This window comes from Colletotrichum tamarilloi, assembly GCF_030869305.1.
Source record: "Colletotrichum tamarilloi strain Tom-12 chromosome Unknown Scaffold_13.1, whole genome shotgun sequence".
Lineage (NCBI taxonomy): Eukaryota > Fungi > Ascomycota > Sordariomycetes > Glomerellales > Glomerellaceae > Colletotrichum > Colletotrichum tamarilloi.
Genome location: NW_026849396.1, coordinates 824,602 through 847,875, shown reverse-complemented (window position 1 = coordinate 847,875; position 23,274 = coordinate 824,602). Strand labels below are relative to the sequence as shown.

The 23,274-nt window shown below is 50.4% G+C and overlaps 7 protein-coding genes across 7 annotated transcripts; 3 read left to right on the top strand and 4 right to left on the bottom strand.

Moving 5' to 3' along the window:
• Nucleotides 1-2,416: 2,416 nt before the first annotated feature.
• Nucleotides 2,417-3,761, top strand: CTAM01_05392 (uncharacterized protein; the record flags this gene model as incomplete). The annotated part of the gene is made up of 3 exons (XM_060521422.1): nt 2,417-2,419; nt 2,514-3,013; nt 3,686-3,761. The coding sequence occupies 3 exons, from the start codon at nt 2,417-2,419 to the stop codon at nt 3,759-3,761; spliced, it is 579 nt and encodes a 192-aa protein (XP_060384228.1).
• On the bottom strand, nt 3,691-3,969 carry CTAM01_05391 (uncharacterized protein; the record flags this gene model as incomplete). Its single annotated transcript, XM_060521421.1, has 1 exon — nt 3,691-3,969. The coding sequence occupies one exon, from the start codon at nt 3,967-3,969 to the stop codon at nt 3,691-3,693; it is 279 nt and encodes a 92-aa protein (XP_060384227.1).
• Nucleotides 3,970-4,525: 556 nt separating this feature from the next.
• Nucleotides 4,526-6,086, bottom strand: CTAM01_05390 (uncharacterized protein; the record flags this gene model as incomplete). The annotated part of the gene is made up of 3 exons (XM_060521420.1): nt 4,526-4,552; nt 4,895-5,160; nt 5,351-6,086. The coding sequence occupies 3 exons, from the start codon at nt 6,084-6,086 to the stop codon at nt 4,526-4,528; spliced, it is 1,029 nt and encodes a 342-aa protein (XP_060384226.1).
• Nucleotides 6,087-10,170: 4,084 nt separating this feature from the next.
• Nucleotides 10,171-11,485, top strand: CTAM01_05389 (FAD binding domain-containing protein; the record flags this gene model as incomplete). Its single annotated transcript, XM_060521419.1, has 2 exons — nt 10,171-10,191; nt 10,247-11,485. 2 exons carry the CDS (start codon nt 10,171-10,173, stop codon nt 11,483-11,485), a joined length of 1,260 nt encoding a protein of 419 aa, XP_060384225.1.
• A 1,346-nt stretch (nt 11,486-12,831) lies between these two features.
• On the top strand, nt 12,832-17,592 carry CTAM01_05388 (uncharacterized protein; the record flags this gene model as incomplete). The annotated part of the gene is made up of 4 exons (XM_060521418.1): nt 12,832-13,006; nt 13,882-14,248; nt 14,297-15,852; nt 15,902-17,592. The coding sequence occupies 4 exons, from the start codon at nt 12,832-12,834 to the stop codon at nt 17,590-17,592; spliced, it is 3,789 nt and encodes a 1,262-aa protein (XP_060384224.1).
• A 1,198-nt stretch (nt 17,593-18,790) lies between these two features.
• On the bottom strand, nt 18,791-20,014 carry CTAM01_05387 (uncharacterized protein; the record flags this gene model as incomplete). Its single annotated transcript, XM_060521417.1, has 1 exon — nt 18,791-20,014. One exon carries the CDS (start codon nt 20,012-20,014, stop codon nt 18,791-18,793), a length of 1,224 nt encoding a protein of 407 aa, XP_060384223.1.
• Nucleotides 20,015-20,880: 866 nt separating this feature from the next.
• CTAM01_05386 (uncharacterized protein) lies at nt 20,881-21,102 on the bottom strand (the record flags this gene model as incomplete). The annotated part of the gene is made up of 1 exon (XM_060521416.1): nt 20,881-21,102. The coding sequence occupies one exon, from the start codon at nt 21,100-21,102 to the stop codon at nt 20,881-20,883; it is 222 nt and encodes a 73-aa protein (XP_060384222.1).
• Between the last annotated feature and the right edge of the window lie 2,172 nt (nt 21,103-23,274).

Below are 23,274 nucleotides of genomic sequence, written 5' to 3'. Positions count from 1 at the left end.
TCGACCAGTCTCACCGCCCAGTGCTGAGCCTGGCGCTTGTTCACCGCCCACGGGTCGAGCGAGTACCCGTAAGGGGCTTTCTACACCACTTACCGAATTGCCCTCGGAGCTGTGCTCTGGCCACCCATGCCCTCTTCACTTCTCAGCCAAGAGGCTTGACCCCCAAGCAGCCTTTGTCTGACCTTTTCACGACAAACCCTTGTCCAGCCTACTACTCTGAGGGACTTACTGATCTATTCACCGCCTACTAGAAATGAATCATCGTCTCAGCCGCTGCTCTGTGGCATACCCAACCGCCTGAACCTGCTGGTAGTCTCTCAATAATTCTCGACAATGCAGTTGTTCCTCTCTTGCCTGTTGCCCTTCCACTGCACTCTACTTTACACTACGCGTATTGCAAGCCCTTATGCAACTCCTCATAAACGGCATGCTGATAGGTTCCGTGCTCTTTGCGCAATGTTTCCAGACTAGAAATGCACTCAGCTGCGCATGTCGCTGTTCTTCCGCAATAACGCTTGATGAGCTTGATTTGTCAGGGTGGCTGATGTAGCTGAAGGCCCCGGATCCCGATGGCATCACCAAACTGGCATTTCGGATGGGGCGAAAATGCTGTCGGGGCACGACTGTCAGGCAGGGGTCAATGGAATGTATTGATCAAAATGAGGAATGAGTGGCTATCGAGATATACCGACTATCTTTGTAGTGGATTGGAGACCCCATATGCCGGCATATTCTTGGCAAACTTAGTCATGCTTGGGTAAGACCGTAGTGTCCCCAAAGCATAGTGTGACAATCGTTGTAACGAGTGCACTGGCATAGGCATGACAAATGGATTGCACTACACCTCATGCGCACATCCTGTTGGATTGACGACTGTGTCTGGATAAAGGGATGCTAGAAATGCGTTGAACAATATGCAAGAACTGTTAGATAAACGATGTTGATTTAATGCAATACCACTGAGGTCATCGATCAAAGGGTGATTGTTCTGCTTTATTTCGGGATTCCTCCCACCCCGGTCCGAGCGGGGTTCTGTCTTGTATTTACCCATCATCACCGGTTCTTGCATATTATTCAACGCATTTCTAGCATCCCTTTATCCAGACACAGTCGTCAATCCAACAATGGCAGGTACTCTGGGGTAATTGCATGTCTGGAGCGGGAAAGGATGACCGTTGCTTGGTGGGCGTGGTGTCTGAGTCTGAAGAGGCGACCAGTTCGTAGCAGAAGCTGCCAAAACGGCGGCAAACCAGCCGCCTCTCAGTTGAAGGCTGGGCGGACGTCCCAGCAGAGCCTGAGCTAACAGCGGAGGTTGCGACCGGGTCTTAATCACAAGCTTACGTCACGGGATCGCGTGCCAGGGTGGGTGGTATCAAGGCTTTCTGTCACGTAACAGGGATAGTAACCGCATCTCACGAAGTGCCCATCACGTGCTGAGTCACGTGTCGATCTTATACATCGTGTATATAGACCATTTCCTTTTGTCTATTTCTACTTAATAGGTGAAGCCACTTTTACCACACTCCGTATGCCCATTGCTGCGTGCCATAACTCGTGACACTTTCGCTAGTTCTCGCGAAGACAACCCCTTTTTTTACAACAACGTACCGCTCACATCGCCCAATTTCTCTTTCCTCTTTTTTGCGTTGCGTATTTATACCTGACACTACGGGTCATCATAATCCATCTACTTCTTTGACTCTTCTCTCTACAGCCGTGACCCTCCCACTTATGTAGATCCCACCCCAGGTCTCGAGCCCGGATCTCAACTAGCAGCAACGATAGAAGTTGATTAGGGCTGTGTATTGTCGTAGAAGGCGAAGAAAAAGGCTTAGAAAGGAAGTTAGGTTGAAATTCAGGGGGGTAATCGCTTCTAGTAGGCGACGCATTTTGCAGTTGATGAGTTAGAGGATTGTTTAGCTGTTGATAATACACCCATTGTCTTTCTGCTCTACATCGCGGAGATACTTGAAGACGACACCGATGCGCGATTCGGGTACGCGGACGACATTGCCATTCTGGCCATCAGCCCCTCCCTAGAGAGCAACGTCGCAATACTCAGCCAAGGCGCAGCCGGCATTCTCAGATGGGGCTCAGAGAACAAGGTCTCCTTTGACCCGAGCAAGTGCGAGGTCATCCACTTTACTAGGAAACACGGCCAGCCAGCGGAGCTGCCAGAGGTCAGGGCGGGAGACTTGGTGGTTAGGGCCTCGACCAAACCTGTACGCTGGCTGGGCGTCTGGTTCGACAAGAGACTGTCCTTCCGGCACCACGTCGACGCAAAAGTAGCTGCAGCAAAGAGGGCAGCTCAACATCTGAGGCACCTTACGAACACAAAGAGGGGACTACCAGCGGCTTCCGTGCGCAAAGCCGCCGTCTCCTGCGTACTGCCGATCGCGCTCTTCGGCGCCGAAACATGGTACGCAGGCATCACGAAGCCGGCCTCGAGACGCCAAGCGGAGGCAAAGACAAATTCGCCTCTCCAAGGAAGACCCGTCAACACAGGCCAGAAGGGGCTCGTGCAGAAGATCGACAGCGTCATCACGGCGGCGGCAAGGGCCATCCTACCCGTCTGGAGAACAACGCCAACCAGTAGCCTTCTCCGAGACGCCGGCTTACCGTCAGCTCAGGTGGCCCTAGAGGGCGTCCGCTTACGGGCTGCAGTCCGCCTCCAGAAGATTGACCGCCGGCATCCCTTGGTCTCGCGGCTCTCCCAGCAGGCACAGCAACAGACGAGACTACAACGGACGGCCGAACTCCTACCAACATGCGAAAGACCAGCGTTCCTCCAACCACAGTACCAGCCGGGGTCACAGCATCAGATAGTGGTGCAAAGCAAAGCAGAGGCTGCGAAATCCTTCGAGGCCTGGCTAAAGACAGTGCCGGAAAGCCACATGGTCGTCTTCTCGGACGGCTCCCGGGCGACGAACGGAGCCGTGGGATACGGCTTCGTCATCTATCGAGACTCTAAACGCATAGCGCAAGGGTGCGGCCGACTCGGACTAGCGGAAGTGTTCGACGCCGAGGTCGAAGGAGCGCGAGCCGGCCTCAGAAGGGCTCTGCTCACTAGTCGTGGCCATCCAATCCACATATGTATCGACAACACCGGCGTTATACAAGGTATCCGCGGCAAGGCGCCGGACTCGTCGCAAGAGGCCTTCCTCGAAATCCAAGAAGCAGCCAGGATTTTTGATGTACGGACGCACTGGTCTCCGGGACACCAGGGCATCGAAGGAAACGAGGCGGCGGACCGGCTGGCCAAAGAAGGAACGACACTGCAGGCGCGAATGGGTCAAATAGCAACACTAGCGGGCATCAAGCGGCTTGCAAGGGAAAAACTACAGAGCCAGCACAGGAGATGGTGGTATAAAGAGCGAAGGCCGCGGTACGCGGACTTGGGGCTTGAGGCAGCTTTATGCAGCCCCCCTGAACTGGCCTTGCCGCGGGCTACGTTACACCACCTGCTGGCGGCACGATCGGGTCACGGAGACTTTGAGCAATATCACCGACGTTTTAACCACGACGACGCTCTGATGACGTGCTCTTGTGGAGAGGCGAAAGACGTGGACCACCTGGTCTACTGTCGACGAACGCTGGCGAGAAGGCAACGGTGGCCGACCCTCCACTCTCGCAGTACGCCCGAGCCCATAGGCCCTATGGGATCTCTCGAGACCTATTTCAAGAGGTTAATCACCGACCCACGAGGCTTCGAGGCCTTTCTCCGCGTGACGGACTTCTTCCAGAAGATCTGTCCGCGGTAGCAGCACCCACACCTACGTAGGTGTGGGTGCGGACCACAAAGAACCTCCCGATGCCAAGGGACGATTTAGGAAAGAATAAAATTGGGGCACCAGCGGGAACCGGGGACAGATAGAACGCGTAGTGGCCACAAGGCATGATTTGGAGGACGATGTAAAGAGACGACGTACTGTAGAGTAGGTAGGCTTGGCTCACGGCCCTCCACGCCATATACCCTTCGGGAGGTCTGCGGTAAGGGCCTAGGTCCTTCCGCCACGGCGTTAAATACAACAACAACAACAACAACAACTGTTGATAATACACGTTAGCAGCTTCGTGTCAACCTACCATTAATCGAAAAGAAACAGGTCAGTGAGGATATAAGGCAGCGAATTTCACAGGACAGACCAAAGAACTACCTTCTTTCCTTGACACCGCGAACTTTTAGGGTGAAAATTAGTAAGAATAACGCTATCTGACACATTATTCAAAGACCTACAATAAATTTCACCTTATGTGTTCAAGTCCATTACCATTCTCTCAATCCATCGAACTATTTACAAGCGTATGTCGCCCCTACCCAAGCCCTTTTCTCTCGTCCTATTCAGCTTAGTAGAGAAGTGGACTTGCAGCGTCGCGAGAGATCGGCCCGGGAAGTGGCTCGAGAAATCGTTGTGAATCTCCCTCCATGAAAGACACTGTCCTTTCAGTTGAATCAAGAGTCTATTCTCTTGTTCTGAAAACGGGCGTCTGGACTTGGCAGATCGCCTCGCAAGCTTTCGTCCCTTCAGCGGAGAACCTGAAGGTCGCCCAACTGAGGGATAGCAGTGCGTCTGGTGTCGCTCTGTGGACGGCTGCTCCCATTGCAGTTGAAATGTCGTTACAAATTCATCTGTGATACACTTCAAGACTGCATTCTTGAGAGGCCATTCATCATATTGCGCAAAAAATGAGCTGGGGTCTATTCCGTTGTCGGTAGAAGCAGGAGAGACCTGCGGGGTCAGAATTCCACTTGTCCTTGGTCGATTTGTAGCCCGTTCTGACCTTCGTCTTAGCTCTACTGCTACCTGGGATGACGTGTCCCGTGGTCTCAGAGCTCTGCTGGTGCCAACAGTCTCCTGGAAGTTTTTTTTACGATGTTTGGGTTTTGACTGACCGCGTTGGTGAGAAATGTTATCACAGCTCTGGGGCCCTTGCTGGATTCTGGTCGAGTTGGCTTGATCTCCGATGCAGTCATCATTGGTTCCATGAGCGCCATCCATACCGCTAGATTCCGGGTCCGAATCGACTTCAGCATAAGCGCCCGCTGGTAGTCGTGATCTGTGAGCTCGGCGATGGACCCGAGATAAGTGTACAGGAGAAGCATCTGATGCTGTCGTCTCAGCATCCAGGTGCATTTCGTCCGGTAAAGGTGAACAATTGCTGTAATGAAGTGCCGTTTCTGTGATCAGCGGCTCGCTTCGGTCGGTTGAGCCGGGACTACTTTCTTCACCACCAACATTTGGCCACGGATCGTGAGTTTCTTGTCCGGAGAAGGGTTGGCGTGTGCAACGTTCGGCGTGACATGGCGTGTCTTGGCCTACGGATGCCAAACTAGAGAACGGCAGCCCACTTTTGGCCAACGCTGGGCTTGGCATCGTGCCTGACTTTTCAGCAGGCTCTCTCGGGGATTCTGAGGCCTCCTTAACTTCTGCGCTGCTGGGTGGCACGACTTGTTGATGTTGCAGCCAGGTCGTGAAGTCATCATCGGCTGCTTGACTCACTTGGGGCAGCTGCTCGTTGTAGGGCGCGGCGCTTTCTGGGACAGGGGTCTCTAAACTGACAGTCGACGCATTCTCAGTCGACTTTTGCAGGAGAGCCAGGTCTGCTGTGTTGATGGCAGCTTGGGGACTTGAGTCTGGGTGCGAGGGACACATTGCCGCAGCGAATGCCCCGGCTGGCAACGAAGGGAACGGGGCTGGTAGGCAGTTGGCAGACCAATCCGCTGTCTCAGACGAATTCTCGCGCGTGTTGAAGTCCACTGCCACAGGTTTCTCGGCTGGGCTGTGGCCCATATCGCCTGATGCTGGGCACTCATCAATCCGCAGGTACGTCCTATCTTTTGAATTGACTTTGCCCTCAACATTTTCCTCTGGAAAGAATTGGTAGGACGCGACTGAGTTCTCGTCACTATGACCCTTGTTCTGATCGAGTGTAGTCGTCGAGTCGTCTAAAGGAGGTATCGAGGTTCTTCCCACCGTCGAACAAGAAGGCCCGAGAGTCTGTCTGACCGGGCTTCTGGCTGCCGATGGACGCACAGCTTGCGCTGGAGCCGAGTAGAATGAAATGTTGTCAAGATTGATTGGCATTTTGGGTTGAATGTTGGAAGAGTTTCAACGGGTCTGATGTTTAAGAAGATGAGAGTGTCGAAGTCTATCAGCCAGACGCCTTCATTTAAATAGTCGATGTTCAGCGACGAGTGCAATGCATTAACGCTTCCGTGTTATCTGCGAAGCAGAACAGCGAGCACACCAAGAGGTCCCCTCTGAACGCCGATGTCTGCGCATACGATGCCTGGACTGCCCAGGCACATTCCTCCCCCAACGTTGTAGACAATGTCGTATTATTGCCAATCAGCAGTCGCCAGAAGCATACGCCCCTTTTGGATTCTACTCAACCTGAGACCGGCCCCCCAAAATCCCGTATGCATCTCTCAATAGTTCTCGGAGTAGCCGATGGCCTGATAAGGCATGGTATGCCATTTTGAGCACTGAACAGGTCATATCGCCGTTTGGGTTGCCATTCGGTTTGCCCGAGGTGTCATGCGCTGGGTAGGAGGGATGCTGGCTAGTCTGAAGCGCAAGGCAGACGTGCATGAAGCGCCGTGCAGCAACCGTCAAGAGGCTCATGCCTCAATAGGCATTCAGCGCGCGCATCTTCAGAGTCGGTCCGAACGTGACTCAGGGGCCAAACAGCGAAATGATCGAGGTCGGTCCAGGCGCCGAGTCCAAGGCAAAATTGCCTGACTAGCCCCCTTGCATCACCAAGTTGGCGCCTCGTGAATAGAGGGCAGGTTGTGGCTAGCAGTCTTTCGCAAAACTACCAAGCCGAAAATGAGTTACATCAGCGCATGACGATACTCTTCACTCTGCCTCTCGTGGTAAAACACTCAGCCTGGTTCCCATCTCCGGTTCACGACCATGCAGACCTCCTACTCTTGAGTCAGAACAAGCTCATAGGGATGAGGTTTGGGGTCAAACGTAGAGCAGACGGAGCTGGAGGGGAAGGCACCTAGGTCGTATGGAACGTCTCGACATGGGGAGTGAGCTGGAGGCGAAATAGCGGCGTAATCGAGCAAGGTAGCAATGTAAGAAACAAAGTCACACTGCCCTCGAGCAAGGGTACGACTCAGGAGAAGCGGGAACCCCGAGCGATGAAAAGTTCGTGAAAATAATGGGAGGGGAGGTAGAGGGTACGAGAGATTGACGTCGAGACGAGGGCGACGCCGTATTTAAGGGCGGCGTCCATTGGCACAGGCAGGGGTGCACGTGCAAAGCGGCGTGGGCGCCATGCCCGATTGGAACGTGCCGCCAAACCAGGAGGGGCAGGCAGCGACTTCTCGATTACTAATTATAAAAGCTATATAATAAGTTCCTAGGGGAGCTAAGGCTACTTTTAGTACCTAACTACTTATAATAATATATTTTTACTAATTTTATAACTATTTTTACTAATTAAAAAGGATTTAATAATATTTAAGTAGTAATAAACTACTTAAATAAGCGGGTAATATCTATTTTTTATTATAAAACTACTATAATAAAAAATATAAGCTAAATATTTTATAAATAAGTACTACTTATTTTTAGCTTATTAAAGACTATTATATCGAACTAAGGCCCCTAATTTATCTCTAATTTCTAAGGGGAGCTTTATAAAATTTATAGGGTTAAGCTATAGCTATTAATAGTAGACTACCCTTAGATAAATAGCTAAATAGAAGTACTAAATTAGTATATTTTATAATAATTAAAATTACTAATTAACTAGTATTAAGATAATTAGAATAATATATTACTTATAGTTAATTTTACTTATATTACTTAGCTTAGTAAAACTACGGGGCTATTATTATATAAAATAGAATTTAGTTATTAATTATAATTCTTTTTTAACTAGTCTAAGTAAACTTATTAATTTAGTTTTATAAAAAAGAAGCTAAACTATATTAATATATAATATATAACTTATAAAATATACGAGGCCTAGGAGATTACTAAGAGTAATATAAAAGTTATTTAGGTATAATATAAGAGGTATACTAACTACTACTAGCGCCCGGATAACTTAAAGTTAAGAGACCGGGTCTTTGTTAATACTTTATACTAAAAATTTACTAATAGAAATAAGTTATAATAATTATAAACCGGGCTATAGCCTATTATTAGTGCTAAATAAGGGGGTATATAAATTATTAAATTATTAATAAGTAGCTAAGTATACCCTATTTTCTATTTAAATAAGCTAAGAAAGGCTACTAATAACCTACTACTTAAGTAAAACTAAGACTTATTATTACTAATTATTAATAATAATAATAAACTAAAGTACGAGGTTTTTAAAGTCGTTAAGTTATAATTATATAAAGGAAAGTTATAATATTAAATAGATTAGAAGGGATATAATATAAACCCGACTTAGTATAACGTAAAGAGCTTTAAGTATATGCTAATAATACTCTAAGTATTTTATTACTAATACTTAATTACTAAGGACCTGCTATAAAACTTAAATATATAAATAAAAACTATTATAGCTAGTAATTTATTATTATTAAGGGACGATAATAATATAATAGTAGTAATTATAGCTATAAATTTATTAAAATAAGAAGTAATTTAGAGGTTTATTTTTTAATATTACGGATAGCGCCCTCTAGTATAGAGGGGGGGGTAATATTATAATAATAAATATTAGGGCCTTATAAGCCCTATAGCTTAGCTTTAGGCTACGAAGCTAAGCTCTTAGTAATTATATAACGAGCTAGACCGCTAGGCCTAAAGGGCTAGCCCGCTAGCTTCTACTTATTATTCTATTTTTTCCCTTTTTATATTAAGTTTATAGTTTATTAAGTTAATATAATAGCGTTCTAACTTACCTTAAGTTCCCTTTTGTAATAATAATATAATAATAATAATTACGGCTATAAATTTACTAAATTAAGAAGTAATTTAAAAGTTTATTTTTTAATATTATAAATAGTACTTTTTAATATAAAGGAGGGGGTAATATTATAATAATAAGTATTAGGGCCCTATAGGCCCCGTAGCTTAACCTTAAATTATAAAACTAAGCTTTTAATAATTATATAACGAGCTAAATTACTAAGCCTAAAGGGCTAGCTCGCTAGCTTCTACTTACTATTTTTTTTTTTTTATATTAAGTCTTTAGTTAATTAGGCTAATATAGTAGCGTTCTAACCTATTTTAAGTTTCTTTTTATAATACTAGCTTAACGCTATAGCTATTATAACTAATATAAGTATACTTAAAGATTAGTAAAATACTTTTTAATAATATAAAATTTAGCTAGGTAATAATATAAATATTATAAATAGCTAAGTTAATATAAATATTAAAATCTAGTATATCGATATTAACTTAAAAATTATATTTTATAAAGTTAAAAATCTTTTTAATACGGGCTATATTATAAATATAAAGGAATATATAAGGGGCTTTTTAATTTTTAATAAGAAGGAGTATATAATATAGGATCTAGCTACCTACGTAGGCTAGTATTAAAAGGTCTTATATATATTAGAGTAGGTATAGCTCGCCCTCTAGATAGCTAGAACTTAGAGGACTACGGGGGAAGGTCGGGAGTTTTAATTAGTAGTTAGGTATAGAGCGCAATATACCTAGTTTTCCCTAATACGTAATACACGGTACGGCCCCGGCGGATTGCTCCGTCGGGGGGCATCATAAACCTATAATATGAGACTTTGTATAGGAATCCCCCAAATTACCACTAGCATTCACGGTTTCCAGGTTTAGCGCAAAAGCTTAAAGGGGAACCCCATCCGATCTAGATTGCTCCCATATACTCCGTACGGACAATTGATCTAAAAATGATCTGCCGAATATCAACCCCGCGCGTGCCCCTCATCTAGCTCCGTCTGGCAGTTCGGTCGCCCGCGTGGTGACGTCTGCGGGGTCAAAGTCTGCCCGCAAAATGGAGCAGATAAGTCAACATTCTTCGGAATGGCACCCCGGCGATGGGGAAAAATACTGTTGCATCAATGGATCTCTGGCAATATGTCCGGGTCGATGCGGTCCCGTTGCGGGGTTGATTCGGTTCTCATAACAATCAGGGTCCATTCGACGATCTTCAACTCCTTCTTCACTCCAGAGCAAATTTACAACTGTTGATCATACAGATTCAGAGCTTAAGATGAGTCGTCCGTTCAACAAAGTACTGTACTTTGCCCGGCCCTCCCAGATGAACAGTTTCCTAAGATATTGAACAGGTCGTGATTGTCGGGGCTGGCCCCTCCGGTCTCCTACTCGCCTTACTGCTGTCCAAGCACGGCATTCCTGTTCACATCCTCGAGGCCCAGGACCACCTCGACCAGCAACCGCGTGCCGCTCACTATGGCCCCGCCGCCATCCCCGATCTCAAGCGAGCAGGGATCTTGGAGGAAGTCCGCCGCCGCGGCATGACGCTGAACAAGTTTGTATGGCGCCGGCTCGACGACCACGGCGTCATCACCGGGTTCGATGCGGGCGTGCTCCGCGACGTCGACGGCGAGGATCTGAGGACCACGTGCCTCGTCCTACAAGAGCTTGACCAGCTCATGCTCGACGAGTTTTTGAACAAGTACAACGGTACCATCAGCTGGGAGCACCGCGTCGTCGGTCTCGGACAGGATGAGGCCCGCGCTTGGGTCGACGTCGAGACACCCGGGTCCGATGGGGAGAAACAAAAGGAGAAGAAGCGGATCGAAGCTGATTACATTATCGGCTGCGACGGCGCCAACAGTGCCATCCGCAAGGGCCTCTTCGGAGACGAGTATCCCGGCTGGACGTGGGATCAGCAGATCGTCGCGACGAACACGTACTACGACTTTGCGGGGAAATTCGGCTTCGACGACGCAAACTTCATCATCCATCCGGACCATTTCTTCATGGCGGCCAAGATCACGAGTGACGGCCTGTACCGCGTGACCTACGGCGAGGAGCCGAACCTCTCGCACGAGGAGCTCCAAGCGCGCCAGCAGGAAAAGTTTAGGACGATGCTGCCGGGCCACCCGGGGCCCGACGAGTACAAAGTGGTCAACTTTGCGCCGTACAAGATGCATCAGCGGTGCGCTCCGCGGTTCCGTGTGGGCCGGTTCATGCTGGCGGCGGACGCGGCGCACTTGTGTAACCCCTGGGGCGGGCTGGGGATCACGGGCGGGTTCGTCGATGTCGGCGGGTTGTACGACTGTCTTTCGGGCATTTGGGACGGGGTGGCGGACGAAGGGATACTCGATCTGTATAGCGAGAAGAGGCGGGAGAAGTGGAAGACGATCATCGACCCTATATCGCAGGAAAACTTTAGGAGGGTGTCTGATGCGAATCCTGGGACGAGGTTGGAGAGGGATGGGTTCATGCAGATGTGTGTGCGGGCTGAGAAGGATCCGGTGTTCATGAAGGAGTTGATGATGGGGAGCTTCGAGGTGAGGTACGATTTTACGCAGCATTACAAGAAGGTCAATGGGCAGTAGTGAGGAATGTTTATAAGGAGCCATTCACCTCGGCAGAGGTTCCGTTGTATATATTGAGCGAAGGAGCAGTATGTAGGTATGCCAAACCAATAATCAAGTATGTCGCATTTTCGCAAGTTATACACCTTCATGGCCAAGCTCACAGGTCTTCGGCTGAGCAACATGTTACCACAACTTACACCAGGGGAACTAAGCCAAGGACTAGGTATCTTCCCGTCTCTTAGGCTACCAATTTCCTAACGTCGCGTGCAAGCTCCAGTAGTGAAGAATCAATACTAGGTAGACTGTTTGGATTTTATGTAGCGGTACCGATGATGGGTTAACATGATCTGAAATGACTTCTCGTCATCATCTACCTTTTTGTTCAACTGATACAAGCAGTAACGCCCCAGTCGTCCCTCCACCTTGGTGCCCGGGAGATCATGTTACCAGTATCTCAACCTAGATAATTGCAATGTCGTTATTACTTAAAACAGTAACGATAATATTCATACCTCCGTCCAACCTTCTCGCAGGTAAGTGCTATGATATAAAATATAGCTACTGAGCGTTTTATCTTGACCTAGCACCGCAACATCGGCGAAGCTACATTGTTTTCTGGCGTTGTGTATAAAGCAGATGAGCATCAAAAGATCAGTAGGGTAAGAACTGAATATCTTTTAGTCTCTCTGAAGATTTAGTATCTCTTCGGTGTGGCCTTAGGGAGTAAATCATTTAGAAGACGGCCGCCTACCAAAATTGGAAAGGTAGAAGCCGGTGAAGAATAGGGCGCTGGAATGACGAGGCTACTCGTATCATCCTTTCTACCCGTGATATAAGAAGACAACGGTTAGCGACTGGACTGATGTTGTAACTTCGGGAAACTTATTCTTAAGGGTCAATGTATTATCCTCAAGTAGTATGGATACACGCCATCTCCTCCATTCAAATTTGAGGTGTGAGGGGGTAAAGGGAGACTAAGAAAGGAGTTTCGAATACGCTTGCTTCCAAGGATTAAAGCCCGTAGATTATCCCTTCTGGGTAATTAGCATCACCGGATCGAAAACACTATGTGTTAAGCTTTGTGGGAATCTGTGACGACCGGCAGGCCGGCCCCACCTACGGGACAACATTCGGAATATATGGGGTCAATACTCCGTCTCCCGTCATTTACGCTACAAGACGCCGGCGTTCGGAATAACTCCGATACAATGTTTGGCCTCACCTACCGCAACGCCTGGCATATATTCAATGATTCTAGCTCACACTCACTCAATTCATTGCACAAGCCGATGAAGTGACCGAGAGAAGGATTGTGTTGACTTTGCACAATTGCATAACTCGCTCGGAGGAGTGGGGTTGCCACGATGGACCGCCGGCCCACACCTATTCTCAGCGCTCCAATAAGAGACTCGCCCCCGGCGCTTAATCCTAATGGTTCACTGCAACCCAATTTGTCACTGCAGACAGACTGTCATACCCCTGTCAACCTCTTCCTCTTCTTCATACAACTCATGCTGTCCATTGTTGTCAACTCACGGAGTATGTGATACGAAGAATTGGAAAGGCGGACTGGAATTGCCGCGAGAAGTGACATCCAGAGTCTGGTAACCAAAATAATGACTTTGAAAGCGGCTCAGCAGTGGCAAGGCATTCTAGGTCCTGGTCTAGCCCCCGCAGGGCCGCGACCCCTCGATCATCTCTCGAGCGCTTAGCCATCACCTCTCATTCCTCAATACCCATGGTCGAAGGCCCACGTCGAGCACCGAGTTGGTGCACGATCCCTGGACGCCATCACGTCCTGTTGGCGCGATGTAGTATTCGAGGCCAGGAACGGCTCAGAATCATGCGCATCGGCTCGTTGCCGCGCTGAGGATTGTGCTGTTGGTAGCAAGTTAACCTCTTAGTCTGTTTCGGCGACCCAAACTGTCGGGTTCAGTCTGTCGGTCAAGTTCCCTTAAGGTTCTGCCTCTCTCAGGCACAGGAGTTGTCTGGCTTGAGTTCCTTTCATCTCTCTTCCTCGTCTTCTCTTTCGTCTTGTTTCCTTTGTTACCGGAGCTGGTTTTGGAGGCTTTCTTCCTTAGTTCCCTTTCTCTCAAGGGTTCTTGAGTCTTTTGTTGGAGCTCCAATCGACTGAGCTTTTTCCTGGCCAACCGATAACAGTTGATGGTCCCTGCATTTACCTCTTTCTTAGTCTACGACCATTGTCCATCGAGGCCATGGGCATCAAAGGACCCGAAGTTCATGTAACTCGGCTTCTAGAACGCCAAGATGGCTCACCCGAGAAACAGAATCGAAAGGCCTCGTTGCCCTTCTTGTTTCATAAGTCGCGAGACAGCGAATGCAGTCTTGATACAGGTCAACTGAATACGAAGCCGAACCAAGAGTCGAACGCAACGAGCTAACGTCTCCAACAGTCCACAAGCACGGTTGGAAGCCATTGACTCTCTGTGCTCCTGTGCTTTTCTCCTTTGCCTTTACGTCCTTCCTCCTTGCGGCCATAATCGAGATACTAGCACAGCAAAGCCAAGCCAAAGGAGGGCTCGCACTATCCGAATCCGCAGACAACATACCGCCGTTAGCAAACTTTTGTTACTTGTTTTTACCTACAATCATTGCCGTCATTTATAGTCTGCTATGGAGTTGGATCGATCTCGACGTGAAGCGCATGCAGCCCTGGTTGGAGATGTCTAAGCCAGAGGGTGCCAGTGCCGAACACTCAATATTTCTCGATTATCCCTACGACTTCATTGCTTTCGTCCCATTGAAGGCTGCCAAAAGACGGTCAGACATAACCCCATCACTTCCATGCTTGGCACTCATATAAGATAGACATTGGCCGGTCTTCTACGGTGGAACGGTGATGGTCATCATCTTTTGGCTCATTACCCCCTTGCAGAGCGCTATACTCGGAACAGGGCCTGTGAATATTCAGAGGTTTATGAACACCACGACGTCCCAGAAAACAGTCTTATCTTCAGATCAACCACCGATTCTGGATCAGTCTATCCTCAACGAAGGTTATGCCATCACTTGGTTGAATCAATCTCTGCCACCTTTCACGACGCCGGATTACACCCTCCTACCATTCACAGCTAACACGGAGCGGGAGCACACACCTACAACCAACTGGACAGGTAGTACAACCAAATTCTGGACTCAACTAGAGTGTTGGCCAGGCGAGATCTCCCATCATGGCTCCCCGCAGAAAAGAACCTATGATTTCATCAATGGCCGAGGCTGCAATGCCAGCGACATCGACGTGTACGGTTCTACTACTGGCGTAAGGCCGTACAAGATGCTCTATGTTGGCTACCAGAACAGTGCGTGGGCTGACTACTACCTGGCGAGGGATGATACCTGCCCTCCGAGCGCGGCCGGTCACCAATTCCTGTCCATGTGGTCGCACTGGAATGTAACCTCGCAAGAGATCAAGATAGCATCCGCTTTCTGTGAAACCAGCTACTTCAAACAGCAGGTCAACATCACTGTCTCTTCAACCGATCAGGCACCAATAGAGAATTCCTTGGTACCCACTGGCCCCCGCGAACGCCTACCAGAGACGGAATTCAACTACACTGCTTTCGAGCACCTTTTGGGAGTCGGAGTCTCCTCCGTAGAAAGCACAACAAGGCGGGAGTATCCCTTTCAAGGCATCCTACTCGAGCATTATCAGCAGGTCCAGGATTTGGGCATCATCTGGCCCATGCCACCGATGGTAGGATTTGCCATCGCGGCTCAAAACAGGACACAATTGGATACATTCGAAAACGAGACTGTCATGGGAGATGCCTACAACACGACACACAAGATGCTATTCTCTCTTGCACTGCGACGTGTTCTAGCCAATAGTACTAACACAGTCACGAGTGATGGAAGAGTCGATTATGTGCTACATGGCATCATCGTCAGCCGCCTGTTTTCCGTCATCGTTGAAGGCCTCCTAGGTCTCGTTGGAATTTTCACAATCCTTCTTTGGTGGCATGGCTTCCGAGCTGCGAGCAGGTTGACCATGGACCCGGCTTCGCTTGGATCACTCATCAGCCTTTGCCAGAACAGTACGGTTCTTCTTGATCGATTCGCTGGGAAGGGGGCTGTATCCGAAGACACTCTCAAAGAGGCCTTCAAAGATCAAAGATTCAAGCTGTTCTGCGGTTGTCAGAGTCGTACAAGACAGATGGTTATCAAGGTCGTCGACGTCAGAGATGATCCCGCCGATGGTCAACGCATTAGTCTATCCCAGCCCGAGAACCCCTTCTCGGTTGGTCACTACTCACCAGTGAAACCTTTGGCTCTGAGGCGCGGAATCGGTTTCGCAGTGATATTAGCTATGATCAGCGCTGTTGTTGCACTCGTCTATCTGAAGCTGGAGGAAAAAAAGAATAGAGGTCCGCTTGTCGCCTCCCACTTTTGGAAAGTTTTCTAACTCTAGAGCAGGGCTCATTCGGCCGACGACAAACTTTGAGGTCCTACAGATTCTGGAAAACTATGTCCCGACGATATTTGCCACACTTCTCGAGCCTTTCTGGGTGCTTGTCAACCGACTCCTCTGCATCATTCAACCATTCCGGGATCTATGGACGGGTCGAAAGACTGCTGGCGGATCCATCAACGCAAGATACACGTCTGTGCCTCCTCAACTGGCACTGTGGCGCGCAGCGAAGTCCGGCCATTTCATGCTCATGGCGATATGTGTTTTGGCTTTACTTTCGAATCTACTCGCCGTCGGCCTCGGTGGTCTCTTCAACGAATTCCCGATAGTGATTCAAAGTCCGCAAGAGTTTCAGCAGAGCATCATGCCACAGTTGAACGGCACAGCAATCTACTCCGACCAGGCCAGGCAGCTATTTGCTAGCAGTGTTGCAGCTTATGCTGTGCCTTTCTACACGACGATGAATAACATCTCTCAAGGTACACCTCTTCCCGCTTGGATTACCCATGACTACTTTTTCCAGCCATTTACCCTTGGACCCGGGGTTGAGGGTACGGGCGACAGCTATACGGCACGAACGAGAGGATTCGGCTTGAACCCGTCATGTTCCTCCATCGGGACCTTCGAATCGACAGTCAAAGCTCCCGTAATCAACTACACATACACCCGCAACGGTGAAGCTGTTCCCAACTGCCCGACTACTCACCAGGCTTACTCTTTCGATTTCAACGCCACCCAGCACTTACCACAGAAGGGAGAATGTGCAGCTGAGGAGGTTAGGATGTTTGGCGACAGCAATAATCTGGTTCCTTGCAACGTTGCGTTCAGCATGGGCTGGGCGAGGGCCCCGAATATCACGAACAAAAAGGATGGAAAGATGGAATCTACTTTTGTCGTTTGCGAGCCGACCTTCACGACAGCAATGTTCGACGTCACCGTAGACCGCGACGGTCGCGTCTTCCACTCCGTTCTGGCATCCGAGCCGTCGCCGACTCTCGATTACCCCATGTCCACCAACCACACCGACGCGATCGCGGTCCTGCTCAACAAGATCTTCTTCAAAGACGGGTTACGATGGCACAACGACAGCCTGTCCCTGGACTGGTTCAACTACCTGATCAAGATCTCCGACCCGGACAGCCACGTCCTCGACCCGACCGTCTTCCCGAACGCGACCGCCCTCGTACCGACTGTCGAACGGATCTACCGACAGCTCTACGTCCTCATGCTGGGCCTGAACCCGTCCTTCCTCTTCCTCGAATACCCGCAGCCCGTCACCATCATGGGGGGCATCCAGCGCAGGACCGAGACGCGCATCTTCATGGACGCCACCGCGCTCGTCATCAGCCTGGTGGTGCTCGGCATCAACATCCTCGTCGCCGCCGCGCTCTACGGCTTCTCCATCAAGCACTTCCTCCCCCGCATGCCGACGACCATCGGATCGATCCTCGCCTACGTCGCGCCGAGCAGGGCGGTACGCGAGTACGACGGGCCCGAGAGCCTACAGGGCGCGACGTTCAGTTTCGGACGGTACGTTGGCGACGACGGGCGGGCAAACGTGGGCATCGAACTCGACCCGTTCGTGGTGCCGGTTAAGCTTTCTTCGCTGAGAAAGGGGGATACGGAACCCAGGAAAGGATTGCTGAGTCGGGTGATGGGTAGGAGGGCCGAGAAGGGCGGGGATACCTGGTTATAAGAGGTGGCGATTGGCAAGGCGTTTTCTGGATGGGATGAAGTCACAACACGGAACATCGAATGACACGGCGACGGCAAGGCGTTTTTTATCCTCCTTTCTTCCCAGATCTTATTTGGAGCGTTTGTGGTTTCTCGACATTACCTCACCACTTTAGTAAATGCGGGGGAAGAGAGAGGATCAACAGAGACGCGAAAGCGACGAGCTATTGTTGATGGAGAAAAGAATTATACCCAGGGAATATGGATATCACAAACGCGGTCCACGAATCTCGCATCAAGCTCAGGGCTGAAATCGATACAAATGTCAAACAAAAGATAAAGAGACGAGAAGAATTACAGTTCGTCTAGTGCGAGCGGGAGTGCCCATGTAATCGTCCCCGTCTGCAAACTTTCATCCACACACCCATTCTTTCAGTCCCTCGGTGTCGATCTCGGCCCATGCGCACCCTCCCGTCTGAAGTGGCATGTGTCAGTATCGCTCAGCTCGACAGGGAACAGCTCCCATTCGAAGAGGGCCCCACGCCAACACTCTCAAACATCAAACGCTGTTGTGAATTGGCGCGTGCTTGTTAAACATGGAACAAAATTTCTCTCTGCTATACTGGTAAGGTTATAGTTATGTCAAGCTCCCTGTCTTGTCTACAAAGCAACCCCTCCTCCTTCAAACCCCACGAGGTCACCGACCACATTCAAGGGCCTTCCCGGCGGTGCGTGTTCGAGTGGCCACATTGGATTGTCGAGCTCTGATTTTTGAGTGGCCAGGCGCACATTTGCGCTTTGACTGGGGATGAGCAGATGGGGTGTGAAGCTTTGGAATAAGTGAGCACATTGTAGCTACCTGGGAGCTGAGTGAGCCTTCAGCCATGTGGGCAGCTCGGCTAATGGTTTCATGTCACATGGAATCAGAATTGGGAAAGGAATTGATGAGCAAATGTTTATGCTATTGATGATCTCTCACTTTTTTCCCCTATTGACCAAGAGTGATCTAAACATGTGACCCTGATGTGGGCATGCGAAAAAGTGTACAGTGATATATACAAAAGTGGTTGTAAATGTTCAAGGAGAAGGAAAAAACAAAACGCCGTAGATCTGAATGTGTCGTATCCTGTATGGTGATCATGACTCGACCAGTGTGCTCCCGAGGTATCATATCCCGTAAATGCTAAACCGTTCGTTAAAAGAGTCCGCCATCGACCAGCTTAGGCGGAACGGAAGCGAAGGGAGCGCTGGCGGAGAGCACGCTTGCGGCCGTTTCGGGTCACAACCATGCTCAACTCAGCGCTGATGCCAGCAGTGCAAGAGGTACCGCCAGCGAGGGCCTGGACAGATGACCAGGTACCGCTGGCGCAGCGCTGGAAGGAGCTGCCTCCGACACAGTTCCAGGCGCCCTCATCAGTGCAGGCGGCGCCGACAGTCTGAGCACCGGCGGTGGTGCCGTTGCCGCTTCCGGTGCCAGACGAGGGAGCGGCGGAGGGAGCGGCAGAAGGGGCAGCACTGGGAGTAACTGCAGATGCCTTAGTAGCGGAGGCAGAGGCAGTAGGAGTGGCCGAGGCGCCACCGTTGGCAGGAACGGTGATGAAGACGCCGCCGGGAAGAGAGGCGTTGCCGGTAGGCTTGGAAGCGGAGGGCTTGGATGAAGCCGGGGTGGAGGTAGGAGCAGAAGTGGGCGCGGCACCTCCGTTACCAGCGGTAGAGCTAGGGGCGGGAGAGCCGGTAGAGCCGCCGCCGGAACCACCACCAGCCTTGAGCGCATTGCAAGCCGCGGTATCGGGGAGCTCGGTGAGTTCGCCAGAAGCAAAGATGTCAACAGAAGAGCCTGGGTTGGGGAACTTGAGGTCGGTGCTGTCAGTGACCTTGCAGTCGTTGATGTTGGCAACAAGCATGTCGGGAAGGGCCTCGTAGGCAGTCTGAGAGCCAGCGTCTCCGGTGATGGTGACGGGTCCGCAGTTCATGTACATCTCGCGGTTTCCGACCTTGTTGAACCAAGTCCAAGCGATGGTACCGTTACCGGCGGGGATGTCCTTGGGAATGGTGAAATCGTAGGTGTCCTTGCCCTGCTGGTTGGCATTGTCACCGAGGTTGCCGGCAGTGTTCTTGGCCGGGCAGCCTCCCTCGATGGACTTGATAACCTTCCAGACGCTGTTCTTGTCGGGCTTAGCATCGTAGGTGATAGAAACCTGGCAAGATCCACCGCCGTGGACAGCAGAACCGATGAAGGCGAGTTCGCCTGTGGCGCCCTGAGAGTAGACGTTGGAGGCACCAGCAGCGTTGTAGCTGCTAGCCTTGCAAGGGAAATCACTGCCGCTGGCATCCAGAGGGCTGTTGTTGAGGTTGGCGGCGTCGTAGGGGACGGGTGAGCTCATCTTCATGTGGGCACTGGCGAGGGTGGCCAGGCCGAAGGCGACGATTGCGTTGGCGTACATGTTGAGTGAGTTTTTTGAGTTGTGAAGTTAAGAATCTAAAACGTTCCAGACGTAAGAATCTAGGTATCGTGTGGTTGTCGTTGTGACTGTGAGTTGAGTTGGAAAGAAGTTGTGGTTTCCGAAGAATGAGTACCTTTATAGAGCATGTTAGTTCTCGATCTCAACCTAGCCATTACACAAGATCCAGCATCTTCGACAGCGCATCTGTTCCTCAACAGGCCCGACTCGAAGCAACCAGCCACAGCCACGACCGTGGAAGTCCCGGTGTGACGGGACTGGGTGCCTTCGAAGAATGACATTGTTTGTGATACAGCGCGGGCCGCGATGTCGGACAAAGGCATCGGAATCGGGCCAAGGACGGCCGAGGCTGCGTGCCGTAACATTCCAGGTTACTTACAATGTCGTCTCGCTTTGTCTTGCTAGGAAGCTTTGACGTTGTGGGATGTTTCAACAAAAAAGTGTTGTAGTGAAGGTTGAGAATCGGATAGCTGTCGATGGGTCTCGAAGTTTCGATATTCGTTTGATTCCGGAAAGGATGGTATTTGCACCAGGCGAGTTGGATATGTTGATGGAAGTTGTGAAGAAGAATAAGGACTAGCCTTTGTTGAATGAGAAGTGAGAGAAGGTAAGATGTCGAAACGACAAGTTCTTTCCAAGCCCAAAGAATGCGAGAAGACGTGATGGTCCGAGAGGATGAGGAGTAATAGAATGGAATTGTGAGGTCGGGCAAGGCCAGGTCTTATAAGACCGGAGACAGACCAAAAGGGATGATGGGCAAAAACGAAGTGAGTACCTTAGTGACTGTGACTGACAGGGCCCCACGGACAGAATATGCCGGGCTTAGTGTGCAGAGAGTGACTTAGTGACTAAACGAATGGATACGGGAAAGGAGAGGCAAAAAAGCAATAAGCACGAGCTACAGCAGAGAACGGCGGTAATCCCAGAAGGACTGGAGAAGGATGGACTGGAGGTCGGACCGGGAGGATGAGTAGCTGAACAAGATCGGTCCACTTGGGACGAGAGAGACATGGCGTTCTTTTTAGACAGGCGTTGAGCAAAATGGGCCAGTCAAGACCAGACATGGGCATCAGATCAAGGGGATTCGAAGCATGGTGGATCGACCGAGGGGTACAGGGGCAGGCCGTTGAAGAAGGAGAGGCATGGCCTTGAGGCTATGATAGGCCGGAGACATGCCCCTCGGCTTGTTTCGACATGGCTCAAAAAGACCGGACTAAACATTCTTGTGAGTGGGCAGGGGTGTGGAGGGTAGAGAGAAAAAGGACATGGAGATGAGTACGGAGTATAGGTGATCAGTCAGGGTGTGGATGGCCATCTGGAGCTCGAGCTGCGGCTGTCGTCTGCCTGTCGTCTTTGACCCATGGTCTCGCGGCAGAGGCTAAGACGGTAAGACCATGCCATGTTCCTGGGAAAGACAGATGGTGGTGGACTTTGGTAGGTAGATGTGGGTGGGACATGGAGGGACGGGGACCTTGCAGCAAGGCGCGCCATGGCGCGTTGCGGGTTGGGCTGCGCTCTTTTCCAGCGACGGATGCCCCTGACTAAACTTGTCTAAGGAGGAGCCAAGGACAGCCAAAGGCGGGGGAGGAGGGAGGGTTGTCCTGTGGTGCATCTGTGGACCAGCATCGAAGTGGTATAGACTATAGGGGAGGGATTGGTGAGGAGTTTTTCGAGCTGTCGTTGATAGCGAAGATTGAATGGCTGGGACGAGGTGGGAAGAGAGACAAGTGACACCGAGGATGGTGCGCTAGTGGGAGGGGAGGTCCGGGACTGGCAACAGGGAGCAGGGAGCGATGATGCAGGGAGCATGGGTGCATGTTGTGGATTCTAGACTCCAGGGACCCACCGGACAACGCAGTACGTACCCTTACCACTCCCGTCCAGGAACGACGTCCCATTGGATGCTCGGTACACGCTAACGGAGCACGAGTGCACGGTTCCTTGCCTCTCTCGATACGTACTCTTTTGGCACCAGCTCCTTTTTTCGCATAGTAGAAACGTCCCGTCTATACGTATCTGTCCATGCTACCTACTAAGGTAGGAACAGATGTACGTAGTCACGTAGTTCACTTGGAAGGGGCGAGGATGGTAGGCACGGGAATATGGAGGATCGCATAGGTGCAACCACATGTTTCCATCTAGTGCGTAGATGGCAACCCTCAACTTGCTCTAGAAGAGCGGTAGGAACATTGAAGCGCTCGAGCTGCAGCTTTCAAGACAGGAGAAGCACCAAAATCGGCGGGGACTACTGCAAGGCACCATCTGGGAGATGATCACAGCATGCAGTAGTTCTTCTGGTTGTGAGAGTCAGACTGCCACGCCCAATTCTCTAGTATTCTTGGTTCCCGTCCTGTTCCTGTTACTAAATGCATTCGTCCAGACTATCTTAGTCTTGCTTGAGGCTAGATTGGAAGGGAGGCGTTGCGATGCAAGTTTAGTCATCTCATCCGGTGTATGTATATTTTTTCCACCTTGGACGGTAATGAGGCAAGTTGTTGCCTTCGCCTCGCCAAGCCTCAAGGTCCCAGAATCAGTGTCGTATACCTGGGCCTGGTAGTTAATTCTTCAACACCAGAACTTTGCCTGACAGGCAAACAGACAGCGCGGCACGGTAGCGCGGCTCGTTTGCTGACTGACGGCTCGACCGTATGCACTGACTGGGTCCAAAGTCAAGATCGTCGAAACACGAAAAGGGCGAAGCAGTCCAGTCCATTCCAGACTTTTCGCGCTTTGCCGAACGTCGTTTCTCTCCCTTTCTTTTTTGGGACAGTAGGCGGCCTCCAATCAGGACATGTCGAACCTTGGATTCGGAGACGGGACTTGGGTAGTGGTGATCCATCAGCGGCCATCTTTTGCGACCCTCGCTTTCTGTCGCCCAAGAGGCCTTGGTGGCGGCCACTTAGATCCCTCGCATACCCTCGCGGGAGAGAGGGTACGTCACGGTGCGGCGCAACCCTGCCTGATCGCATTGGCTACGCCGCTTTCCCAGCTAACAGGGCCTGCGTTTTCGGATGCTCACCTCGTGAGCGAGAGTCCAGTGCCTTGGTGTGGGAGAAGACAGAATTGGCCTATTGCCCCCTGTCAACGATTCTGAGTGCAGGGGTTATGAGAGCGCAGTCATTCCTGATGTGGACTAATGCCAAAAGGGATGGGCAAGGGGGGACTTTCAAGAGTCAAGACCAAGACCTGCAACGACTGGACTGGACTGCCATGGTGTCGCCGCCGTTGTCGCGTAGCGAGCC